Source organism: Vidua chalybeata, chromosome Z (genome assembly GCF_026979565.1).
Source record: "Vidua chalybeata isolate OUT-0048 chromosome Z, bVidCha1 merged haplotype, whole genome shotgun sequence".
In the NCBI taxonomy this organism is placed as follows: Eukaryota; Metazoa; Chordata; class Aves; order Passeriformes; family Viduidae; genus Vidua; species Vidua chalybeata.
In genome coordinates, this window is record NC_071570.1 from 43706353 (window position 1) to 43727302 (window position 20950).

At 34.1% G+C, this 20950-nt stretch overlaps 1 protein-coding gene and 1 long non-coding RNA gene across 2 annotated transcripts in view; one reads left to right on the forward strand and one right to left on the reverse strand.

Annotated features, from left to right (window-relative positions):
* Positions 1-8558, forward strand: part of LOC128802432 (uncharacterized) — a 35881-nt gene extending 27323 nt beyond the window's left edge. The window contains exon 3 of the long non-coding RNA XR_008435421.1: positions 8191-8558. This is a non-coding gene — a long non-coding RNA (uncharacterized LOC128802432). The remainder of the gene's footprint in view (positions 1-8190) is intronic.
* The window catches only part of SLC27A6 (solute carrier family 27 member 6), a 37503-nt gene that overhangs the window by 12709 nt on the left and 3844 nt on the right, over positions 1-20950 (reverse strand). Inside the window, exons 2-5 of the mRNA XM_053968780.1 lie at positions 15674-15880; positions 13421-13579; positions 12246-12370; positions 1851-2045 (exon numbers count right to left, since the gene is read on the reverse strand). Of these exons, the coding sequence (XP_053824755.1) occupies positions 1851-2045; positions 12246-12370; positions 13421-13579; positions 15674-15880 (686 nt within the window). The remainder of the gene's footprint in view (positions 1-1850; positions 2046-12245; positions 12371-13420; positions 13580-15673; positions 15881-20950) is intronic.

Sequence of the window (20950 nt, forward strand, 5' to 3'; positions counted from 1 at the left end):
TCCCCATACTACTTGATTAAAAAGACAGATGATTAAATAAATATAAAGGTAGTTTCAAGTTTAATCTTTATCTGCTGTAGACTTCACATGGTATTTCCAACAGGTTAATGACTTATGACAAAAAACTGCTGACAAGTTCTGCAATACCAAAAACAAGTTTACACAAGTTTGGAACACATGCAAAATCTTGTAAGAATATAAGGCATCTGGCTGCGGGAAGTCTAAAACAAAAACTAACATCAACTGTAAGGTTCCTGGTTCACCTACTACTCCCTAAATTCTAAATCTCTGGTTTCCTGTAGCAGTTCTGGACACTTCTGGAGATATCCAACAGCATTGGGCAGTCACTGTCTGCTACAGAGCATCAGACATGTAGGACAGAGAATCAGTGGAATGATCTGCTTAAATTCCTGAGCTCTCAGTGGTTTCTGATCAACACAATAGCTCTTGTGGTATTTTCTGAGTGGTTCCAGAATCCTCACTGAGTTCCTGTACAAGAAGTGAAGAATTCCTCTGGCCCCAAGTCTGTGTAGTGATTGTGCTGGGTGGGTGATAGGAATATTGAAGTTGAGGACTCTGGAACATATGCTGCCTAGAAACCTATTTACATCAGAAGATAGCTCTGTTGTATGTCCAAACAATGGTTTTACATTACTCCTTAAAAAAGTTTTGTCAGGACATTTTGCTATCAGTTCTCCTACAGAGCACAAATGTCATTTAAGTCAACAGGACTTGTATGTAGATAGCTATCATTCAATTTAAAATTCTAGGCAATGCATGAAGTACTATTTATTTCAAGAAGAGTAAAAACTGGCATAAACAGCAACATAATGATAAATATGCTGTCTCCTTGCAAAAAGGCTAGACATCTTTCATATTATTAGCTAAAGCTTGGGACATATATTACTTTGGTTGGGACTTTCAAATCACTTAAAAGATTGTCCTTACAGGATCAAAAAGAAAAAATCCATCTGTGAATTTCAAGTAGAAATTAATTCTTCATTTACTCAGAAGGATGGAGGAAAGTCATAATATGTGATATAAATAAACATGTGATATAATAACATGTAATCCTCCTCCCCAAAATATGACTGCCATTTTCAAAGCTATGAAATACAGAACAGGTTTTTTTTTTTAGTTTCAGTAACCTAGAACACAGCAAACACCTGCAGTAGACTGTAGACAAAGGGGTATAGCATTTTAAAATTAATAATCTTGCCAAGTATTCTCTGTGACAATACCTCAAGAGTGATTATATATGTATTGTGTTATCTTTAACATTTCTGAATACTGATACAGACTAGATGTAGTTTGAGTTAATTATGTTTATTTGCACCTAGGTATAAAATATCTATTAAATTTATATATGTCCATATGCTACTGTATGTAATTATTACAATATATTAATTATTATTAATTTCCATTTATACCAAATATTTACATAGCAGTATGCTAAACACATCTCTAACTATAATTTGTAGAATAGTAAATCAGAATAGGAAATTTGTGTCCTTATTTCAGTTATGAGGAGTTCTTAGGTGTTAAAAATAAATCCAACTTTTTATTTTGTCCTCTAATGTAGTAGAGACCTGAAACTATACTTGGCAACTGTCAGATTACTCAAAACTGTCAGAAGAGACCCAAAGCCTTTTTGACTCTTGTGAACTCTATAGAGAAATCTCAGTGTTACTGCTGAGTGTACAAGTGGGTTTGGTGCCAAGATTCTACAGAGGGTCAACTAACTTGCAATACCTGAGTTAGAAAATCTGTCTTGGACTTATGACTGTACTCGAACTAAGAAACACAATTTTTCAGCACTCCTACTAAGCAGAATGCAAATAAGTAGTCACCTTATAGAAGAAATTGGTGCGCCCAACAGATCCAATTTTTCCTGTGTGGTTCATGAAACAAATGTTTCCTTCAGTAGCACCATAGAACTCACAGATCTTAACAGCACCAAATCTCTCCAAAAATTCCCTCCATACATCATTTCTTACTCCATTTCCAACTGCTAGTCGGACTTTGTGATTTTTTTCTCCTTCCTTCTGTTAAAAAAAGAAAAAAAAAATTAAAATACAGTATACTGATAACAGCATTTGATTGGTGCATATATTGTGGGAAAAACATCCCTTCTTTGGAATACACCCAAAAAAAAAAAACAAAAAGAAGAAAAAATAATGCTCAGGAAGTTAAAGAAGGCTGGCATAGCTGGTGGACAGCTGCAAAGCAGTAAGCTGCAATCTAAAACCTATTATTTTGTTGAACAAACAAATTGCTTCCTGAAAAATTACTACAATGATTTATATAAACAATGCCATAATTTCAATGTTGTATTGTCTCAGTCTATTTCTCTCCAGATGAATTAAAAAATTGGGAAGAACAGAGAAAGACGGGAATGATTTATGTCATGGGATTAAAGTCAGAAGAGATGAATAGTTACTTTCTTCTGTCTTCAGACTGATTATAAGGAAACAGTTCCTTCCCACATATTGTGTATGAGTCATCTTCTGTACCTTTTTCAATATTAAGACTCGCAAGGTTTTGTTCAATGTTACCAGAATACATTATCTCTTAGTGATCTTGAATCTTTACATTTGTCAGGTCCCATGTTTACCATAACAAACACAATAGTATGCATCCAGTTCAGTAAGATGTTTTAATTTTACTTATACATTCCAAAACATTGGGATTGCATGGACCACCTTTAAAACACAATCATATTTAAGTTGAAGTACCAGAAAGCAAAATATCTATACTGTTTGGATTTATTTTAATTTCATCTACTCTAAAATACAACTCTCTTTTCAATTATTTCAAGCTGCAATACATAATGCTCTAGAAGTGAGAGAGCTCAAAATAAATGTAGGTACAATTTGGTACCACATACTTTCAGAACTGCACAGCACTCTGCCACTGCAACTGTCTCTATACACCTCTATCTATCTACACTCCTATATGTATGTATGCAAACACCTCTCTATATACAAATGCACACATCTGCTCATGTTCACATTCTTTTCATACATTCAGATATGTACACATTCACATACATAGGCTATAGAAAACAGAGAGTTCCTATTTTCTACTTTTCTATTATGCCATTCCCCACCCCCAACCAAACAAGTATGAATTAGTTATGGCTTTATAGTAAAAACCCATCTGAACACCTCTAGTCTCACATAAAATCACAGCAAATTATTTTTGTGAAGAGATCTGGTCAGCTGAGAGAAACAGGAATTTTTTGAACAATTTGGATATCAAAAACAGAAAAGCATCAACTGAGTACACAGCAGTGTTCCTCCAAGGCTTATGTCTTGGACAAATTAGATTTTTCATGAGGATGTGAATTCTTCCTACTGTAACAAAAAATTGCAAACAACGGAATTTTAAGCTCCTCTAAATCACAAAGACTACTATGTTTTTTTTCTTCCTTCTTCAAAAACAGTAACTCACAGAAAGATAAAAATGTATTCATTCATTTTTAGAGTCTTCTGCAAAGTAAGTCCGTTTGCTGAAATGATTCAGCAAGGAAAGTACCTATTTCACCAGATACATATAAGTGTTGGCAGATTACAATCTGAAGCGTTATCCCGCAATTTTACTTCAAAACTACATCACTCACCAGCCTCCCCTGGGCACTAACAACTCTCTTTCTACAAGAACCCAACTCCTGCTTTTTCCCTTCTGTCTTCAGATGAAAGTAATTTCTAAACACATAGGCGCATACTCCACTGAACTCATGCTAAATCATTATTAACAAATGCTGCATTACACAATACTACAAATCTGACATGGACATAGCCTGGAACAAAGTATCTAAAAATTGCCCACAGATGTCATTTTTACAGTGGTTTGTTTTTTCAACTTCAGACACAATATCACAATGCAAGAGTGTAGGTTTTTACATACTTGAAATAATAACATCTGTTATATTATATATTCAAATTCATTATACTGTCAATGAACAACAATAATATTCTTATTTTTTAAGCTAAAATGCTTCAGTGATACTTTGAACTTAATCAGGAAAGCTTTTAATTTTTTTTCCTTCCTCCACAAAATTGTTCACCATTTTTAGAATATTCCTGTCAGCTCAACATAAAAATCAAAGTGGACTATTTTCCTTGCAATTTAAATGCTAAACTGAAATGAAATGTGAAACTGAAATGTGTCCATAGCCAAACTGCAGTTATCTCTTGCTGATGCCACTGAATTATTTAAATCTACTGCACCTCTGCTAAGATACAAAAAATAGCTTTCAAGGAAATTCTTTGTTCCACAATGAACAGAAAAGACAAACATATGCATATATATACACACAGTAATTGAGTCTAGGAACATTCAAAACCTCTAGAGACCAAGGTATTAAAAAGACTTTGCTTCTACTATTTTTACTTTAAGAAAAATAAAAGCATTGATAGCTGTTTGCTGAAAAGACAGGTTTTTTTCTAGTCTAGTTCATCTTCTATGATGAACTAGAAGACAGTGGCCTATATGGATTGTAGTGTTTGGGGTTTTTTCCCAAAAGAACAAATACCATATCATTTAAAAATGCAGTAAATTCAGTTCCTCACATTACTTTGGCTGGTTTATATTAATACAGCACAAAGTTGTTTCTCTAGTGGAAAAAATGCAGAGTAGTCCTGAGAGGACTACATCATCCCACTTTGCTTGCAATGTTAACACCTATCATCAACATCAACAATACAATGTAAAACAATTTCACTTTAGGAAGGGATGCTGTCACAGCACTCAGGCTTTTTGCAAAAATACAAAGAAGGTGTATAATGTTATCAAGAACTGATCACAGAAAGCAGATTTCTTAAAAGGTGGAGGAGTAATTCACTTCTTCACAACCAAGGTAGATCCACTGTTAGATTGCATTGCTGCAACTGCTGTATTTGTGATTTAGTCAGCCCCACCATAGTTGTGCCTGTCTGTCAATACAAGATTCCCTGAAGAATACTGCAGGGCTTTCTGGTGAAGACATTAAAACTGACATAATGAATTTAGCAGTCTTTCAACTGCAAGAATGTTGATGTTGAAATTATATGTAATTTCATCTCCCAATAGTTTTAATAACTATGAAAAAATTATTAAAATTAGAGAAACTTGAAGCAGTGAGTTTTACTCACATTAGTTTTACATGTGAGTAAATTAATATAGCAATATTTTATCTATTTTTATCTTTTTTGTAACTAATATATGACATTAGTTCATATTAGTTTTATGTGTAACTAACTTTCAATGTAAAGTGACACAGAGTAAATAAAACAGAGTTAGCCATTCTAACATCTGTCATCTGTTTTTAACATCAAACCTGGTCATATATATTATTGTCCTGATTACTGCCGAAATCCAACTCTTTAGAACAGGCACATTGGTATCCATGGGCACTGTGGCTGAATAGTTGTGCAGTAAATCAAATGCTGCAAGTAAGAGAAGGGAAGGAAAAGAGATGATAATTCAATCAAATTACAAAAACATGGTTCAGTGATGAACACTTAGGGAGTCCTGATGAAAAAAGAAATAAAATAAATATGCAGAAATTTATGCTTTAAACTGACTAGACCAAACCGGCTTTGAACTTCTGCCATTTTCAGATGGCATTTCATCAACTGGCTTACCTTTGGTACAATAAATAAAGTTACAGGAGTAGAAGGAATTCCAAGGAGTTAAAGGAGTAGAAGGAATTCCTAATACGTCTCTCTTCCAGCAGAAAAGCTCTGTTATCCCTGTGCCATTCTTGGCACCTGATCAAGCTGTGGCATGTCAGCCAGCTGCCCTGCAACAGTTGGTAGGCAGCAATTGTGTGCTTGTATATTATTTGCCCACTGCAAAAACACTGTACCAAATTAACACTTCCTAAGGTAAAAGCCGTATTTCATCACTAAATCTCATTTACAAAGGATTCAGTGCCTTACCCTGGCCACCTACCACAAGTAAGTTCAAATTGCATGTCCTCTGATAATTCAATTATGATTTGTGTTTCTGAATTTACTAATAGCTCTCCACAAATCTCTTATCTCATAGGATAAGAGATTTTACACAAACAGAATGTTCTAACATCTTTCCAAGGTTTCCAAAAATGTCTATATATTTTCCTGCACTTTGATTTTATTTTCTTAATTCAGAGTGATTCTCAAATAAAATGGGGGTTCAGTTTACATCCATTTATTTCTAACAGTAAAGGTGAAGCATTTTTTCAATACCCTTTTCATTGACATCAATGCATTAATAAGCAAGAACAGTTCTTACCACACACCTGGAAATTTTTTCCATTCATTCTGCCAAGATCTTTGAACTGTGTACCAAACATCTGCACACATCATAAATCAGTTTGACACAATGTGTCTCCATCTTGCATGCTTGTTTCTTTCGTGTATTAACTAACTGACAAGTCAAGATCTGCCTTACTACATTAAACACCACATACCTGGGATTTTTCATCTGGCAGTCTTTTCTCATTAAGTGTTCTCAATAAACTACTTGGACTATCTATGTGATTAAGCTGTTGGTAAATACCTCTTAGAGTGCTATCAGCAGTATAAGAACTGGTGCAGGAAGGATTCATGATTGCAGCTACATAAAAATGTGCTGCATTTAAAGCAGCCACTTCAATCAAACACAAGAAAACAAGTTCATTGCCCTTTTATTATTTCTGTACAAGGAATATCCAAATGGAGAGAAGCAAAGATAATTCAAAGGAGGCATGAATTGTTCTCTGTATCATGGCCTTGATGAAATGGAAAGCAATCTCAGGGCCTGAGAACGCAAACATCAGTTAAATATAAATTATGATACCACAGAAGACACAGGATTTCCATTCAAGTATTTACAGGGTGTGTATGTAACAACACATTCACCAATTCCTTTATTGATACACTAGCCCTGAAAAAGGAGCATCAGGTAGTTGTGACAATCCAACAGACTGTATTAGACTGTAAGATGGGAGATATCCTACTATTATAGATATATTTTTCAGGATGCACATCCATGTTCATTATTTAGTAATGCCTAATTATAAACTGCAACTAGATCTTTTGAGCAAAACACATACCCAAATTTGAAAATACAAATAAAAGAGAACAGGAAGGGTGTGAAGAGATGCACCACAAGAAAGGACAGGAGAAGGAGGAAAAAGACATCTTTTTAGTTCAGAACTGGTTGCTTGCTATTTAATATAGCTCATTCTCACCCCATTTTTAATAATCAATCTCCTGATAATCTATTAGAATTATATTCTAAAAGAAGCTTTCTTTAATTAGCTCTTCTAACAGGAAATGTTTTGTTTAGCTGTACTCCCATCTCCTCAGCAAATATCTACCAACAAACAAAAAGTCACTTTTGTCTGTGTTCCACCCAGTAATATGAAGTAGATAATTGTATTTTTGGTGATTGTCCCAGGAGCACACTAGTCAAAACAAATCACAAAAAACTTTTCAAAGGTCAGTTCAGAGAATTGAAGCGCATACAGGTTATTTCTTGTGGTGCATGTTACACACAGTATTCTGTGAGCAATATGAAGCTTCCCTCTGTGAAAGTATGATTATGATTTCCAGGCTTTAATATAAAAACATTTTCTGCATGACTCCACTTGTTTAACCCAAAAGACAAGTCTAGGAAAAACTGAATGCTGGAAGGAGATGAATTGGTCAAGTTCTATGACCTCATAAGTCACGATCCACCATGCTAGAATCAGTAGTTGACATTGTAAGTAGCCTTCAGTGCTGTTTGTATATGAAAAACAAATGCTTCTTAAGACATCACAGAAGATATTTTCCACAAAGAACATCTGAAAACCTTTTACCATTATTAGTGGGGAGAATGAGGAAACAGACACAGGATCATCTGTGGGTACCAAGAGAGGTATGCAAGCATCTAGAAGTATCAGAAGGCAGTAAGAAAAATAGGTGGGTATATAATCTGTTTTAAAGCCACTTTTCAAAAACAGTGTTGTAGTTGTATGCTGTAGCTGTTGTTGTAGTTATGGCAGTTGAAAGCAAAATGTTTGCTGTGACATACAGTCTGTTTTTTGTAAGGTCAAATGATACAGTCTAGAGAGAAAAAAATACAAGCTTCCAAATTTCATGGCCTTTTCTAAGCTTTAATTTGTGCTGGATATGTCCTTAGTCTAAAAGTTCAATTTTCTCTAACATTATGTCCAAACAGTTTTCAATTTTATTTTAGGCACTGTTGATACTGCAGTAAGAAGTACTTGGATTAAGAATGACGTCTTCTTCTGACACATGCAAATGGTTTCCGATTTTTTTTTGTTTAAGGATAGGTCACTAGAAGAATAAACAAATTGCAAAATTCCCTCCTGTAAATTAAATTTTAATGACTTGTAGAGATTCTTAGAAGCATTCCCTTGGAAGGCACAGATGTGGTTGGTTGTAACTGTGTCAAATTACTGGTTTAAGGTATTCAACAAAATATTTATGCCAAAAACCTGCAAGGGGCTAGACAAATTTCCACTCCACCTTTTAAAGATACTAGAAAGAACAATTTCCAGTACTGAGCATAAACTGAGCTAAACTTTAATGGGAAATAAAATGTGATTACAAGTAAAATCTGCATTGTAGAAAAGTGCCTACTGACTAATTTCTCCTTGCTTATGTGACCATTAAATTCCCTTCCTTTAAGTAAAACTGCTTCTTGGTGATAGATGGTGCTATGCAATGACATAAACCCTATCCTTATATCACTTTCCACAACACTTTGGTCAACTGCAGGGAAATAAATATTCATTCTGTTTCCTTATCCCAGTAGCACTGAATTTCTTGTTTTTGCCTTCTAAACTACTATTGTTCTAACACAGAAGAGTTTTAGTACAATAAATCCCTACGCATCTTCTCTGAAGTAATTTCAGAGAGCTTAATCCCTAGTAAAGAGACTGTCTTGCCTCAGCTTAACAAAACAATGTCTGAAAGCTGATAAGCACGGTCTTATACACTTAGGTGACCCCAAGGAAATAAGAAATATTACCTGTGCCAGAGGATAACACTGTCTCAATACCAAGTGGACATAAAGAAGGACACATATTAAATGGGAAATTGTAAGCAGTGATACAAATATTTGTGACACAGACTTTGAATAGAAGCAGAAGTGAACTCTGGTTTTAATAGAGAGCTTACCTATTTCATGCAAGGTTTCATAAATCATACAAATACTGTCATCATACTGCATCACAGCTTACAAAAATAGAAAACATGACATAATGGTTAAGGACACTGATTTCTACCCTCTGTTTGTAGCACTTTTCAGAATGCAGGTCTTCTATACAGAAAAGCAGGAAAGAGATGCTGCATTACCATTTCCATCTTTCCAAAAGCTTCAGGATGCAATGCATTATCAAATTTAATAAATGCAATATTAAATTATTACGTCAAATTTGAAATAAATCTGCAACTGCCTTCGGAATGTTTAGTTAACAGTTCATATGCTAAAATTTAAATTAATTACAAGTGTCTTAGAAAAATATATCCACAGACTAGTAGAGAAGTATTTCCGAAGCTTTTGCTAAGAGGCAAGACAGGCAGATCTGCTATGCCATACTCTTGTAGTTTTTCAGATCATTGTTAATAGAAACTTTGAGCAATGACTAGTTTATCCAGCAAGACTAATTTATCAATTTTCTGAATATTCTTCTTCACTGGAGTAGTCATGCTAGTATCTTACAGGTGGACCCATTTTGTAGCTACTGATGGCTATTAGACATCCATGCTGGTCATTGTATTTTCAATACAATCAAAATGCTGCAGAAAAAGTGTTTGGAAGAGGGCAGGCATAAGGATTACTCACTTGGAAACCCAGCAAAATCTATGAATGTCACATAAAGCCATGTACCTAAGGAAAAAAGACAACTTCCTTTTCTAACAAATCTTCTTTCCAAACAAATTACTAAACCAAACTGGATACAGAGTAACCTCAGAAAAACTTGCTGTAAGAGTCTTCAAGAGCTTTTGCAGATGTGAGTGGGAGGCAGAACGATCAAACTAGACAAAACCAATAGGGAAAGCTCAGCCAAGAGCCTATGTGCTACCACAGAGACTTGCCCAAAGTTCAATTCAGAATTTATGAAATACGAGGCCACAGCATGGACTCCAACTGTAAACAATATACCATTTATTTCAAGTTTAGTGTTAAAGAAACAAATTAAGAAAATAAGATAATTGCTATGGATTTAATCTGGGTTGATTAGTAGGACTTTGTAGCACTCTAATCTCATGAACACTGCCCACATAATATCCTAACAGAACTTCAAAATGTGCCACATCTTTCTCATGCTGCTAGCATACACAGTAATTCTACATTAACAAAACTTAAATAGTGAATCCAATTTAGGAAATTATTTTACTTACTTGAAAACTAAGAGTAAATTGCATAAAATATTTTTAAACCTTCCACTTATTTGTATAAGCATGTTTCTCTTCCAGTTTAAATATGACAGATACTTAATATTTTTCGTCAAGTACCTAGCTGTCAAACTGATTTGTTTTATAATTTGTATTTTTCTTGAGGAGGCTTAGCAAGCAAGCAAAAACAAAACAAAAAAATACCTTATAGCCTCACAGAAGAAAGAGTTTAGATATGCCAGCTCCTAGAAACTATGCACATAAATTAACAAATAGAATAGTTATACAGTTAATGAATAGTTAATGATTGCATAACCACTGTATGCAGTATATAAATAGTTAAGGATGGTATAAATTACTTTATTTGCACAATTTAAAATTGCTTTAACTTCATGATGCTTTGGTAAAGATTTAAAAATAGAAGAGTTTGTTTCAGAAATTAAGTATATTAATCTATAATTTGTGCTTTAAGATAAAAAGGGGTGGTGAAAAGAAGCCATCATCTCCCTGTACAGTAAGAGAATAGAAAAAGTTCATAATTAATAACTCAGACTGCAAACACAGCAAAAGTTGTGAAGTTTTGGAGAGAAGGGCAATGACTTTGTGGAAATCAAGTTAGCCTACAATGAAGAAAAAAAAATCACAATTTATAAAAACTATGCCTCCCCAATGCCTTGACTTTTCTTATGATCTATAACTTGATTTTTTGTTAACGAGTAATTTTTTGTTTATTTTACTAGAAAGTTAAAATCCCCCCAACAAATAAAAATTAAAACCAAACAAAATCCCAAGACATAGCCCCCCCCCAAAAAAAAACCACAAAAAACTATCAGAGAAGGCATCACTATTCTGGTTTCTCATCAGCACCAGTGGTTTTCACCAAGCTATTATCCATGCTCCCTTTAATTCAAGAACTTCTACTTTACCAAGGCACACATGGATAGAGCAGTTAGATCCATGACCCACCATTGCTTAAACATACTTTTTAAAATTTTCCTAAGGGAAAAGCAATCCAATGACCTTTTCCATTCTTTGGTCAGCAACACAAGATATTAACGTGAATTATTATTCTGCTGGAAACCAAGACTGATTTGCATTCTCTTATTTTAGAATACTGCTTAAAGATGATATTAATGATTTTCCAATTAAATACTTTGAGTAACTGGTACCTTTTCCTAAGAGATTATTTAAATAAAATTCCCTGAAAAGGAAATAAACCACTGATTATTTTTTTGAAATAACAAAATGAAATTATGATTGTGGCATAGGGAGGCTTTTCAAAGAGGTAACAGTTGCATTGAATCCAACTTCTGTATATTTTCACAAGATTATTTCTGTTCTCTTAAATATTTGTTGTCTAGAATAGTTCCGTCATTGGAAAAAAAAAGCAAATGTTTCACTTTGAACAAAAAGCTGCTAATCTAGAACAAGCCCCTTCCAAGTTTAAAAATATTATTTAGATGGTGTTAGAATATACACATTTCACAAAACAAAACAGTGCTAATACATAGTATACAAAACGTGAGACCTCTTACACACACAAATGCCAAGAAATAAAGTTCTGAAAATTCAGAAAAGGCATTGAAAAGTACTCCTGGTTTTTTGAACTTACCTTGCAAAATGCTGTGAAATAGTACTTTTTCACCAAATAATACTGAATCAGCCTTTAGTCTCAAAATTGTTCCTTACAATACTTTTAGTATATCTTCATGATTCAAGCCATTATTTTTATTAAGCATCTACATGTCACCAAATATTGCAGAACCTCACATAAAAGGAATGGCAGAAGAACATGTCCAATGCAGTTTAATTTCCCTTTTACCATACTCACATGAAGAAAAATAAATGTACTGACAGACAAATAGGCATCACTTTGATTCCACTTACCACTGGCTGATTGCAAAGGTAACGGCAAAGTTCTCCAATGTACTGGATGACAGTCACATTGTACCTTCTGCAGTCACTCCAAAACTGACTAGCTGAGAACTTCTTTTTTAACACACAGGTTGCACCTTTATGGAAACAGCAGGGAAAATGAAATTAGGCAATTGCTCTGTGTGACAGCTTACCTATAAACCAGAACATATGAGGAACTAAGGCAGCCTCACACAGAGAACTATGTGGTATTTAAGCTGTTTTATTTGAAGACGTGTTCAAACACACCTTTGGTAGACAAAGAAGGCAGAGGAAATCAGCCTCCTGGCTGAGACAGCAATGCAATAGATCAGAGCTTAAAAACAAAAAGTCAGCTTCTCTTCTTACAACACTGTTGGTGTTGTAACATAAGAGTTTAAGAGTTTAACCTGAACTCTTGTGTTCAAGCTTTTAGCTGAAAACACCCAAAAGATTCAGTAAAAGATTAGTAAATCATGTGGGTATCGCTGAGGCCTTATTTCTCAAGAAAGTATTCATTAATGCAGATTCAGACAGAATTAACCCATAATACAAGGATCTTTCCCTTGTTCTGACTTGAACTTGATGCATAAGGAAATAAAGTATTTGCCATGGAGTTCCAAATAAATCTTTTATAAAAGAGTCATTGAGGACATCTATATTGTCTCAGTAATACATTTGATTTATTGCCAGTGTCAAAACACTATACAAATCAAATGCACAAAAAGTTATATGGGATTTAAAAATGTACGAAAAAGCTTGTACAATCTGTAGTAGTCAATGTATTTGTCTACAATATTTTAAGTTCACCAAATACATTTTAATTCTATTCTACTGTACAATGCTTAGTCGTACATTCAGTAATGCACCATATACGCTGCCAAAATACTGCATATGTCCTTAACTTCCTGTTGACCTAAATATAAAGAAGTCAAAAAATTTGTGATGCAAATTACAACAACTAATTCTTCTCCACAGAGAGAGCTTGTAAAGATCCCTTGTTAGTACAAAACATCCCCTCTCCCCAAAATACACAACTATTCCAAAAAAGACTACTCACTGAATTTGAGCAAAGCATTAGCTTCCCTAGGGATAGTGAATCTAAGCATGTTTTATACATTTTTATAATAATTAATTCTCTATTAACAACAAAAGCAAACAAGCCTTACCCAGCTGAATGCATCCACCAATGCCAAGAAGAGAAGCTGCACTGTGATAAAGAGGCAGAGTAATATAAATGATGTCTTCTGAAGAAACACCAAAAGCCCACAGTCCAGCAGCTCCTTTAAGAATCTGTAAATGACTAATGACTGCTGCCTTTGGAAGACCTGTAATAAAATCAAAATAATGCATTAAAGCATTTGTTAAAGGGAATCTATGTATAAAGTCTCTAAAATTATAAGGGTCAATTCTTACTTCTGTAACCAAATTGTCAACCATCTTTTTATATGGCCATAAATAGACAATTGTCTGTTTAATACAATATTGCACATTTATATACACATAAAGATTAGCCAGTTTATAACCTCGTCTCTTTGCTATTTAGTTTGATGTCACGTCCATTCAAATAAGTGGAAACATGAAGAAACTCATGGGTTTGCTGCTAGAAAATTATATAAAGCAAGAAGGGACAAAATATTTACTGTAGATATGGATTTCTTTTAACATAAAGAAGTATCACACCAGATCTTAAGGCAAGAGTCACAGTGATTGTAAGGTAAATAAGAAAGGTATGGGATCTACATGGAGTAGGCCACACAGTAGGAGATTAAGAATCATATATCAATTTGTTTTAAACTCTACACAGTCTATGACAAATTAAAAAAAAAGAAGAAATTAGTGAGAAGACCACATCAGTTAGGTTCCTTTGAATGAGCTCCTTCAAGTTCAGCACAGCACTTTTCTTCAGCAACATGCAGACTCACAGGCAAGGGCTTCTTGTGCTACTACTCTTGTACCTATTAATCCAAGTAGGGGATGTGATCTTGCGTAATACATATGTTCTCAAACACACACACAAATTTCAGTCTGAGTCAGGGTGATGATGAACAGTGAGAACAGTTCAATACTTCAAAAAATGTAATGATTCATAAAGTTTTCTCACCTATTCTTGTAAAGCTATTGTTCATTTGAAGACTTAGCTAGAGCTGCCAGTATCATCTGTGGAGTCAAGCTACCCTCCAGGCTATTCCACTTTTCTACACTAAAGTGAAAAGGGAATATGCCTAGGTTGCCAGTAAATTGCTTATAGCAAGAAGTTTTCTACAGTCTTGAGTTTTTACTTCTGCCTTTACAGAGAGATTACTACAGACTGTGCAAAATACTCCTTTCTTTTAACTAAGATTATCAGTCAAAACATGTGAAAATGTTCAGGAAGTCAAAATTAGTTATTCCGTACTCTTCAGACTAAACAAACCTTATGATTTTAGTTACATAGTACATAATAGAAATTCAATGTATATTTATGTATTTCAGATAAAATTTCAAAGATATTTTAAATTATAGATAACTGAAACTTGAGACTTCACACAGATAGTCTGACTCTAATTGTAAGAACAAAACTTAGATAATTCTGTATTTTTTTTTTAGCTAATTTAACTCCCAACTCTTAACAAGCAAGTTTAAGCATATTTCTATTAGTAGTATTACAAATAAAATCTCACCTCTTGACAATATTTATAACTTCCTAACCTTTTTATTGGAGATTGATGTTCTCATTTCCTAATTTTTCCTGAGAACCTGAAGCAAATTAATTAAATTATTATTTGTATGAAGGAACAAAGCCTCAAGCCATATAAGCATTTTCAGTCTTCATGTGGCTAAAACTGTTGTGCTGAATTGAATGAGAATGCCAATCCACTCCTCTTAAAAACAATGCTGCCTTTCATGTCAGCGATCAGGTTTTTTTAAGTCTTAGCTTCTTAGCTGCTGGAGCACAATTCAGACATCTGTTTCTAAACTAAAAGGCTAGTAACTTAATCCTATTTTCTGTCTCTACAGTGACCTGCATAAAACATGACTTAATGAAAGAAAAACAAATGTCTATTTGTGTGTTTCAAGATTCTTTTTTAAAGTTCTAGGTAAAAATCTTAATTACTTTAACTAAGCAGTGTTATATGGTCACAAAATACTATCTACTATGATTGTAAACTGACCAAAAAAGCAATGTTTCATAAACACCTTAGCTGTGAAGTAATAAGAGGTAAAGTCTCTCATGGTATTTGTACAATGTGGCAGTAAAAAATAAAGAAGAGAAACCAGTAAACCACCGAATAGACACACAAGAAATATGGGCAGTTTTCTATAGTAATACTTCCAGATGAGAAACATGACATTTTGCTATTGAGATACTAGAGTTTCAGAAAAATCAAGTTTCTAGATGAAAGCTGAAGGAAAATATGGACTCTTTAGAAGATCTTTACCTGTTGTTCCCGAAGTAAATATATATAAAACAGCTGACTTGAGGTTGTTGGCAGAGCATCGATTAACTGGAACAGGGTCTTCAGATGCAGCTTCTATTTTATCTAAAAGGGTATGCACATTTGGAAACGTGGAGTCCTTGGCCATTATCCAAACACTAACATCTTTCTGAAGTTTAGGAAGAATTTCTTCCAATGTCCCAAGCAAATCTTAAAAATTAACATGGTATAATGTTAATTCCATTATGCCTTCTTAAAAACTAGAGAATAAAGTATTTTTCCTCTTAAAGTTTTACTTTTTATAATAGAAAGAGAAATGCAAGTCACCTCAATGGATACAGATTCAATAAAATAACAATGAACTAGAATGAAAATCCACTGAAAACAAGCTATAATATGCTAAAAATACTGCTGATCCCACATAATTGAATGGTCAACTAGCTCTCAAGGCAAACTTGTGTGCCTTGATTCCTAGCTCCTACTGTCCACATGATTTTAGGTAACGATTAGTCATTGTTAAGACCAGAATGAAATGTGGTTAAGTTTCAATTTCAAATAAATCTTGAAGAAATTCATGGAGCCAGATATATACATAACTAATAATTACAGTACATGTTTCCTCAGATACCCTCAACAGCAATCTCCTATGGAGAACTAATTTTTTTTCAGAAGTAACTAATTTAAAAAGAAACAGCAGTTTAACTAAGTTTTATTCTGCTGACTTATCAGGAAAGAAACAATGAGAGAAGAGTAAATAAAAAAGTATTTCTCAGAATAAATAAAAAAGAAAATATGTAGAGATGCCAATCCTCTAATAATCTATTTGGTATTTATATTTTGAAGCATTTTTACAATGCCACTTTCTCAGAAGACTGCACAGTCATTAAAGTCCTATTCTAGGAAACATACCAAGAGCAGGAACAATACTGTTTCCAATACAACTCATTTACACCTAAGGGCTTTGATGCATCTCAGTCTAAGTAATTAATCTTACAAATATACCTGTGGGTATAAATTTATTTTATTATCTCAGTTTTTATAATAAATAAAGTTGAGCAAACTTTGAATAAACAAAGTTGAATAACTTGAATAAACAAAGTTGACATGACTCACCCAGAGCCTCACAATGAGGCATTGCCAGAGCCAGCATTTGAAACCCTGATGTCAACTCCAAACTCACTTCACAAATATAAAATATGGATACCATATGCATAAATTTTATGCCAAAACAACTGAAGATTTTTAATCTTTTAGAAAGCTGCTTTAATAATGACAGACTGATGTAGTTATTTTAATTAATAACATACAATTGCTATTACAGATATACAACCTACTATAATCAACTAAACATGTTTTACAAACCTAAAGCTTGCAGAGTACAAGTTTTATATATTTTATGAACATTTAGCAAATAGATCTGACATCGTGCAATGTTAAAAATTTTGTTTTCTAACCTTGTAGTACTGCAGAATAATTCAGGAAGCAATCACCCAAATAATTTTAAAAATCTGAAAGACTGATAGCATCCTGTTTGAATCATTGGAGTACAGTCCCACTATAGAGAGCAACAGTGAAAAATTTTGAATAGAAAATAATGTCAAAAACAGTAGTATTAACTGCAGGAAACCTGATGCCATGAATGCCAAGGTTCATTGGCATATTAATTCTGTCTAGCTGTGGTATTATGGAATTATTGCATATTTTTGAGCAATAATGTACCATTTCTAACACGTATTAATAAACCCAGTGTGATGGAATAACTATGTAATAATACATATTACTTTCTTAAATTGATTTTTGTCTTCCTATTATACATGTATGTCTCTCAAATATACTAACGATAACTTCTGTAGAACCTAGCAGAAGAAATAGAGGTGTTGGAAGTAGCTGGAGTTCTATTTCTGTTTTCAAATGTAGTAAGAGAATATAGCATTCTCTGCCATTCTTTATTAATGCACTTGCTTAATCTACAATGCAAGTCTGTCAAAAAGAAGAGGATTTGCTTCTTTTTCTTTTTTCCCTTTTTCGTGCATCAAAGGAAGAAAGATGGGAACTATTAATTTCAACCCTGCAGACACACTCATTTAAGAGTCAAGAATCACATGAGGACACATTTCCCTTTTAACAGACTGAAACATATTTACCCAAAACATTAAGGTTAATCATCATATTAAGCATACACACTCTCAATTTTTTGTCCAAACACTTACTCTTAAAACCAATGGCTCTGGAACTTTTTACTACTATTCAACAATTAAATGATTAGACACCATAATTTTTCTTCTGTGCTCAGAAATCTAGTACTTGGAACAATACGTGAACAGCTTGTAATCAAAAGTTATCATGAAAAAATGCCTCAGTAGATAGCACAGAACAGTAGAAACAATCAATTATTTCCTGAGTAAAAAAAGGTAAGTTAAAACAGCTGTATTCAAAGTGCCAGAAACTGAAAATTACTTTTGGAACATACATGAGATGGGATGTTTGGAGATGACTCTCAGTTGTACTAACATATTTCCAAATAATAATTCTAATAATGGTCAACTAACATTTTGTTCCCCAAACAGAAAATTTCTGTACCAGACATTATGTAGGGCTGTCTAGTCTTTACATATCATCTTTTCCACCTGTCAGGAAGACACAGCCCACTTGTAAAGCTATAATCTGTATATTTCTAGAGGTACCTTCTGTGTGCACTTCATACAGAAAAGCAATTACAGTAAAGCAATTCTGCTATTTAAACTTGGAGTTTTACTCAAATAATTCTTATTTATTTTTTACGCTATGGAAGTATATTCAGATTTTGGGTAACTTGTTTTGGGAGAATGTCTCCTCATACAAAATTTGGCAATCTGTGCTGTTTACATTGCTTGTATACAAACATTTGCCATTTGCTAATTATTTGGCTCCTACCAGGAAGAAAAATATCTGGAATTGATCAGGATGGATATGTTTTTCTGCTTTTGTTTGCTTTTTTTCTCCTCTTACTTTTAAAGCATTATTCAGTAAAAGTTTGTGAAACTGTTACTTTATATTCACATGAATACATAAGTCAGTTACATCTTTTGAGAAAGCAAGGAAAATATGTTTTGAACTACTGTCCTAGGCTTCTAGTTGCACAAAGGTTTTTTGTTATTTTCTAGAAGAGAGATCACGCAAGCTGTTGGCAAGGACACAGTCCCACGCTGATGAAAGGAATACATTAGATTATGAGATCAGTTTGTACTGAACAGAAAGTTACTCAGAAAGAAAACGCCATGAAATGGTTCTTACATAACTTTGATGTGTACCCTGGCTGATACACTCAGGAAGTTATATCAAGTCTGGACTCTTCCCCACACTGTCTGGCCTCAGAAAGTAATTGTTACTTGTACTTGATCCCCCAAGTGACTCAGCTTTTCACAAAGTAGTAATAGTAGAAAAGTCAGCTGTGGCTCAGGATCAGTGCTGTATCTTGAATTGCCACTGAAGGCAGTAAAAGGTAACAAAATATAAATCACCTTGCAAATAACACTCAGCTCTTTTTTCCCCCTCAAAGACCATCTGGGACAAGACGCACTAGAGTAAGTGGAAGTGATCAAAGAGATATGGTGTCTAACAGAGCAGGTGTCTTCCACAGGTTTTCTACGGTCCTCCTGTACTAAATGTTTAGGTCTAAATTGCTTTTTATTCCAAATGTATAAGAAAAGGTTGTTTCAATAGAATCCATTATTTTTTTCATCCAGAGACTAACATGATGGATGAGACTTCTGCTTGTATGTAACATCAAATGACCTTAATTTACAAATACAAAAAATACATTGCTTACTCTTTCTCCAGGATATAGACATACTTCTGTCTAGCTCAGAATACACTCAACAGCAGCAGAAAGCACTGCTAGTGCCCCAAGAGTAAAAACTTCTGTCCAGAAAAATGCAATACAGCTCGGAGATGTACCTCTGTACAGAACTGCAAAATCACAAGATGGCTGTGAATAGAAGGAGCCTCTGGAGGTCACCTCAATCCGATCACCCTGCTCAAGCAGAGCCACGCAGAGCAGGCTGCCCACACGTGTCCATGCAGCATGTACACTCCCTTAATAGCCTTTGTTATCAGGACTGATGTAAATCAATCTCACGGAGTTTAGAAAGCAATCCTTTAACAGCTGAATCCTTACATCAGAAGCCATGATGGCAAACTGGGATGTCTTGCTCTGGGCTGAACTCTTCCCAATAGGAACAGACTAGAGATGCCCTGGCAAATAAATTCCATTTGTGCATTTCTTGTGGGTCACTAAACCGTATGTGTTTTTTAGTAGTATTGCTATACAGATTGCTATAGATACAATGATAGAACACATACAATATAATCCCTTCTTCAAGCAAGTCTTCAATCAATAGGAATATTCGCCAAAAAGGACATAGTGCCTTAAAACATGTCTTCATTTTAAGCAGTGCCTTACCTTCTCTGTTTAACCAGCAGCTTTTAATCAATTAAGGGTGGCATCGTCTGGTAACATTTAGTAAGAATGAACAGCTTTTGAAAGAGAAGAGCATACAGTTTCTTTCTTTCTCTTTTACAATTTCCTCATTGACTTACAAATTAGTTAACTATTGTTTTATTTAAAATGCAGTTTAAAACTCTAGCTTTTGAATCTTTTTCAAGAAACATTCCCCAAAATGGGAGTGGTGGGAGAAAATGTTTCTGGGCATGGAAGTGTGAAAAGGTGAAGCAACAAATTAAAGCAAGAGCTAAGTACTCTGGGAACATAGCAGACAAATGACAGTAGTTAAAGTAAAAAACTCTCTCTCTCTCTGACACTACGGCAAATGGAATTACTGGAAAGGAACAGAAAGACTAAATATTGGCAAGTAATAGAATCCATATTTGCCTTTTAGCGAGAGCCTGGATGAGAAGACAAAAAATTTACTTGCTTGCACTAAATTAATTAAAAGAGCATCAGTGTCATAGAAAAAAACCCCACACTTTTAGAGATAGCCATTTCATATAAGAAACCAACAAGAGGAAAAAACCTTTAAGTTTTTATATCATATTTGGGGCTTAAGAATAAAACATTCAGTTGCCAAGTTCATAGAATACATTAAGGCAAAATGAAACCCACAAAAATTAGATACTACTGAAACACTCTGAACTAAATTTAGAAAAAGCAATCCAAGTATGAGAGAGAGAATGGCAGAACAGAAGAAAGTCTGATTCGAAGTGCTGAAGCAAAGACAAGATACTAATTGGATGGGCTTACCAAACCACAATGCCTGACAAATATGCAGGCACACAACAAAA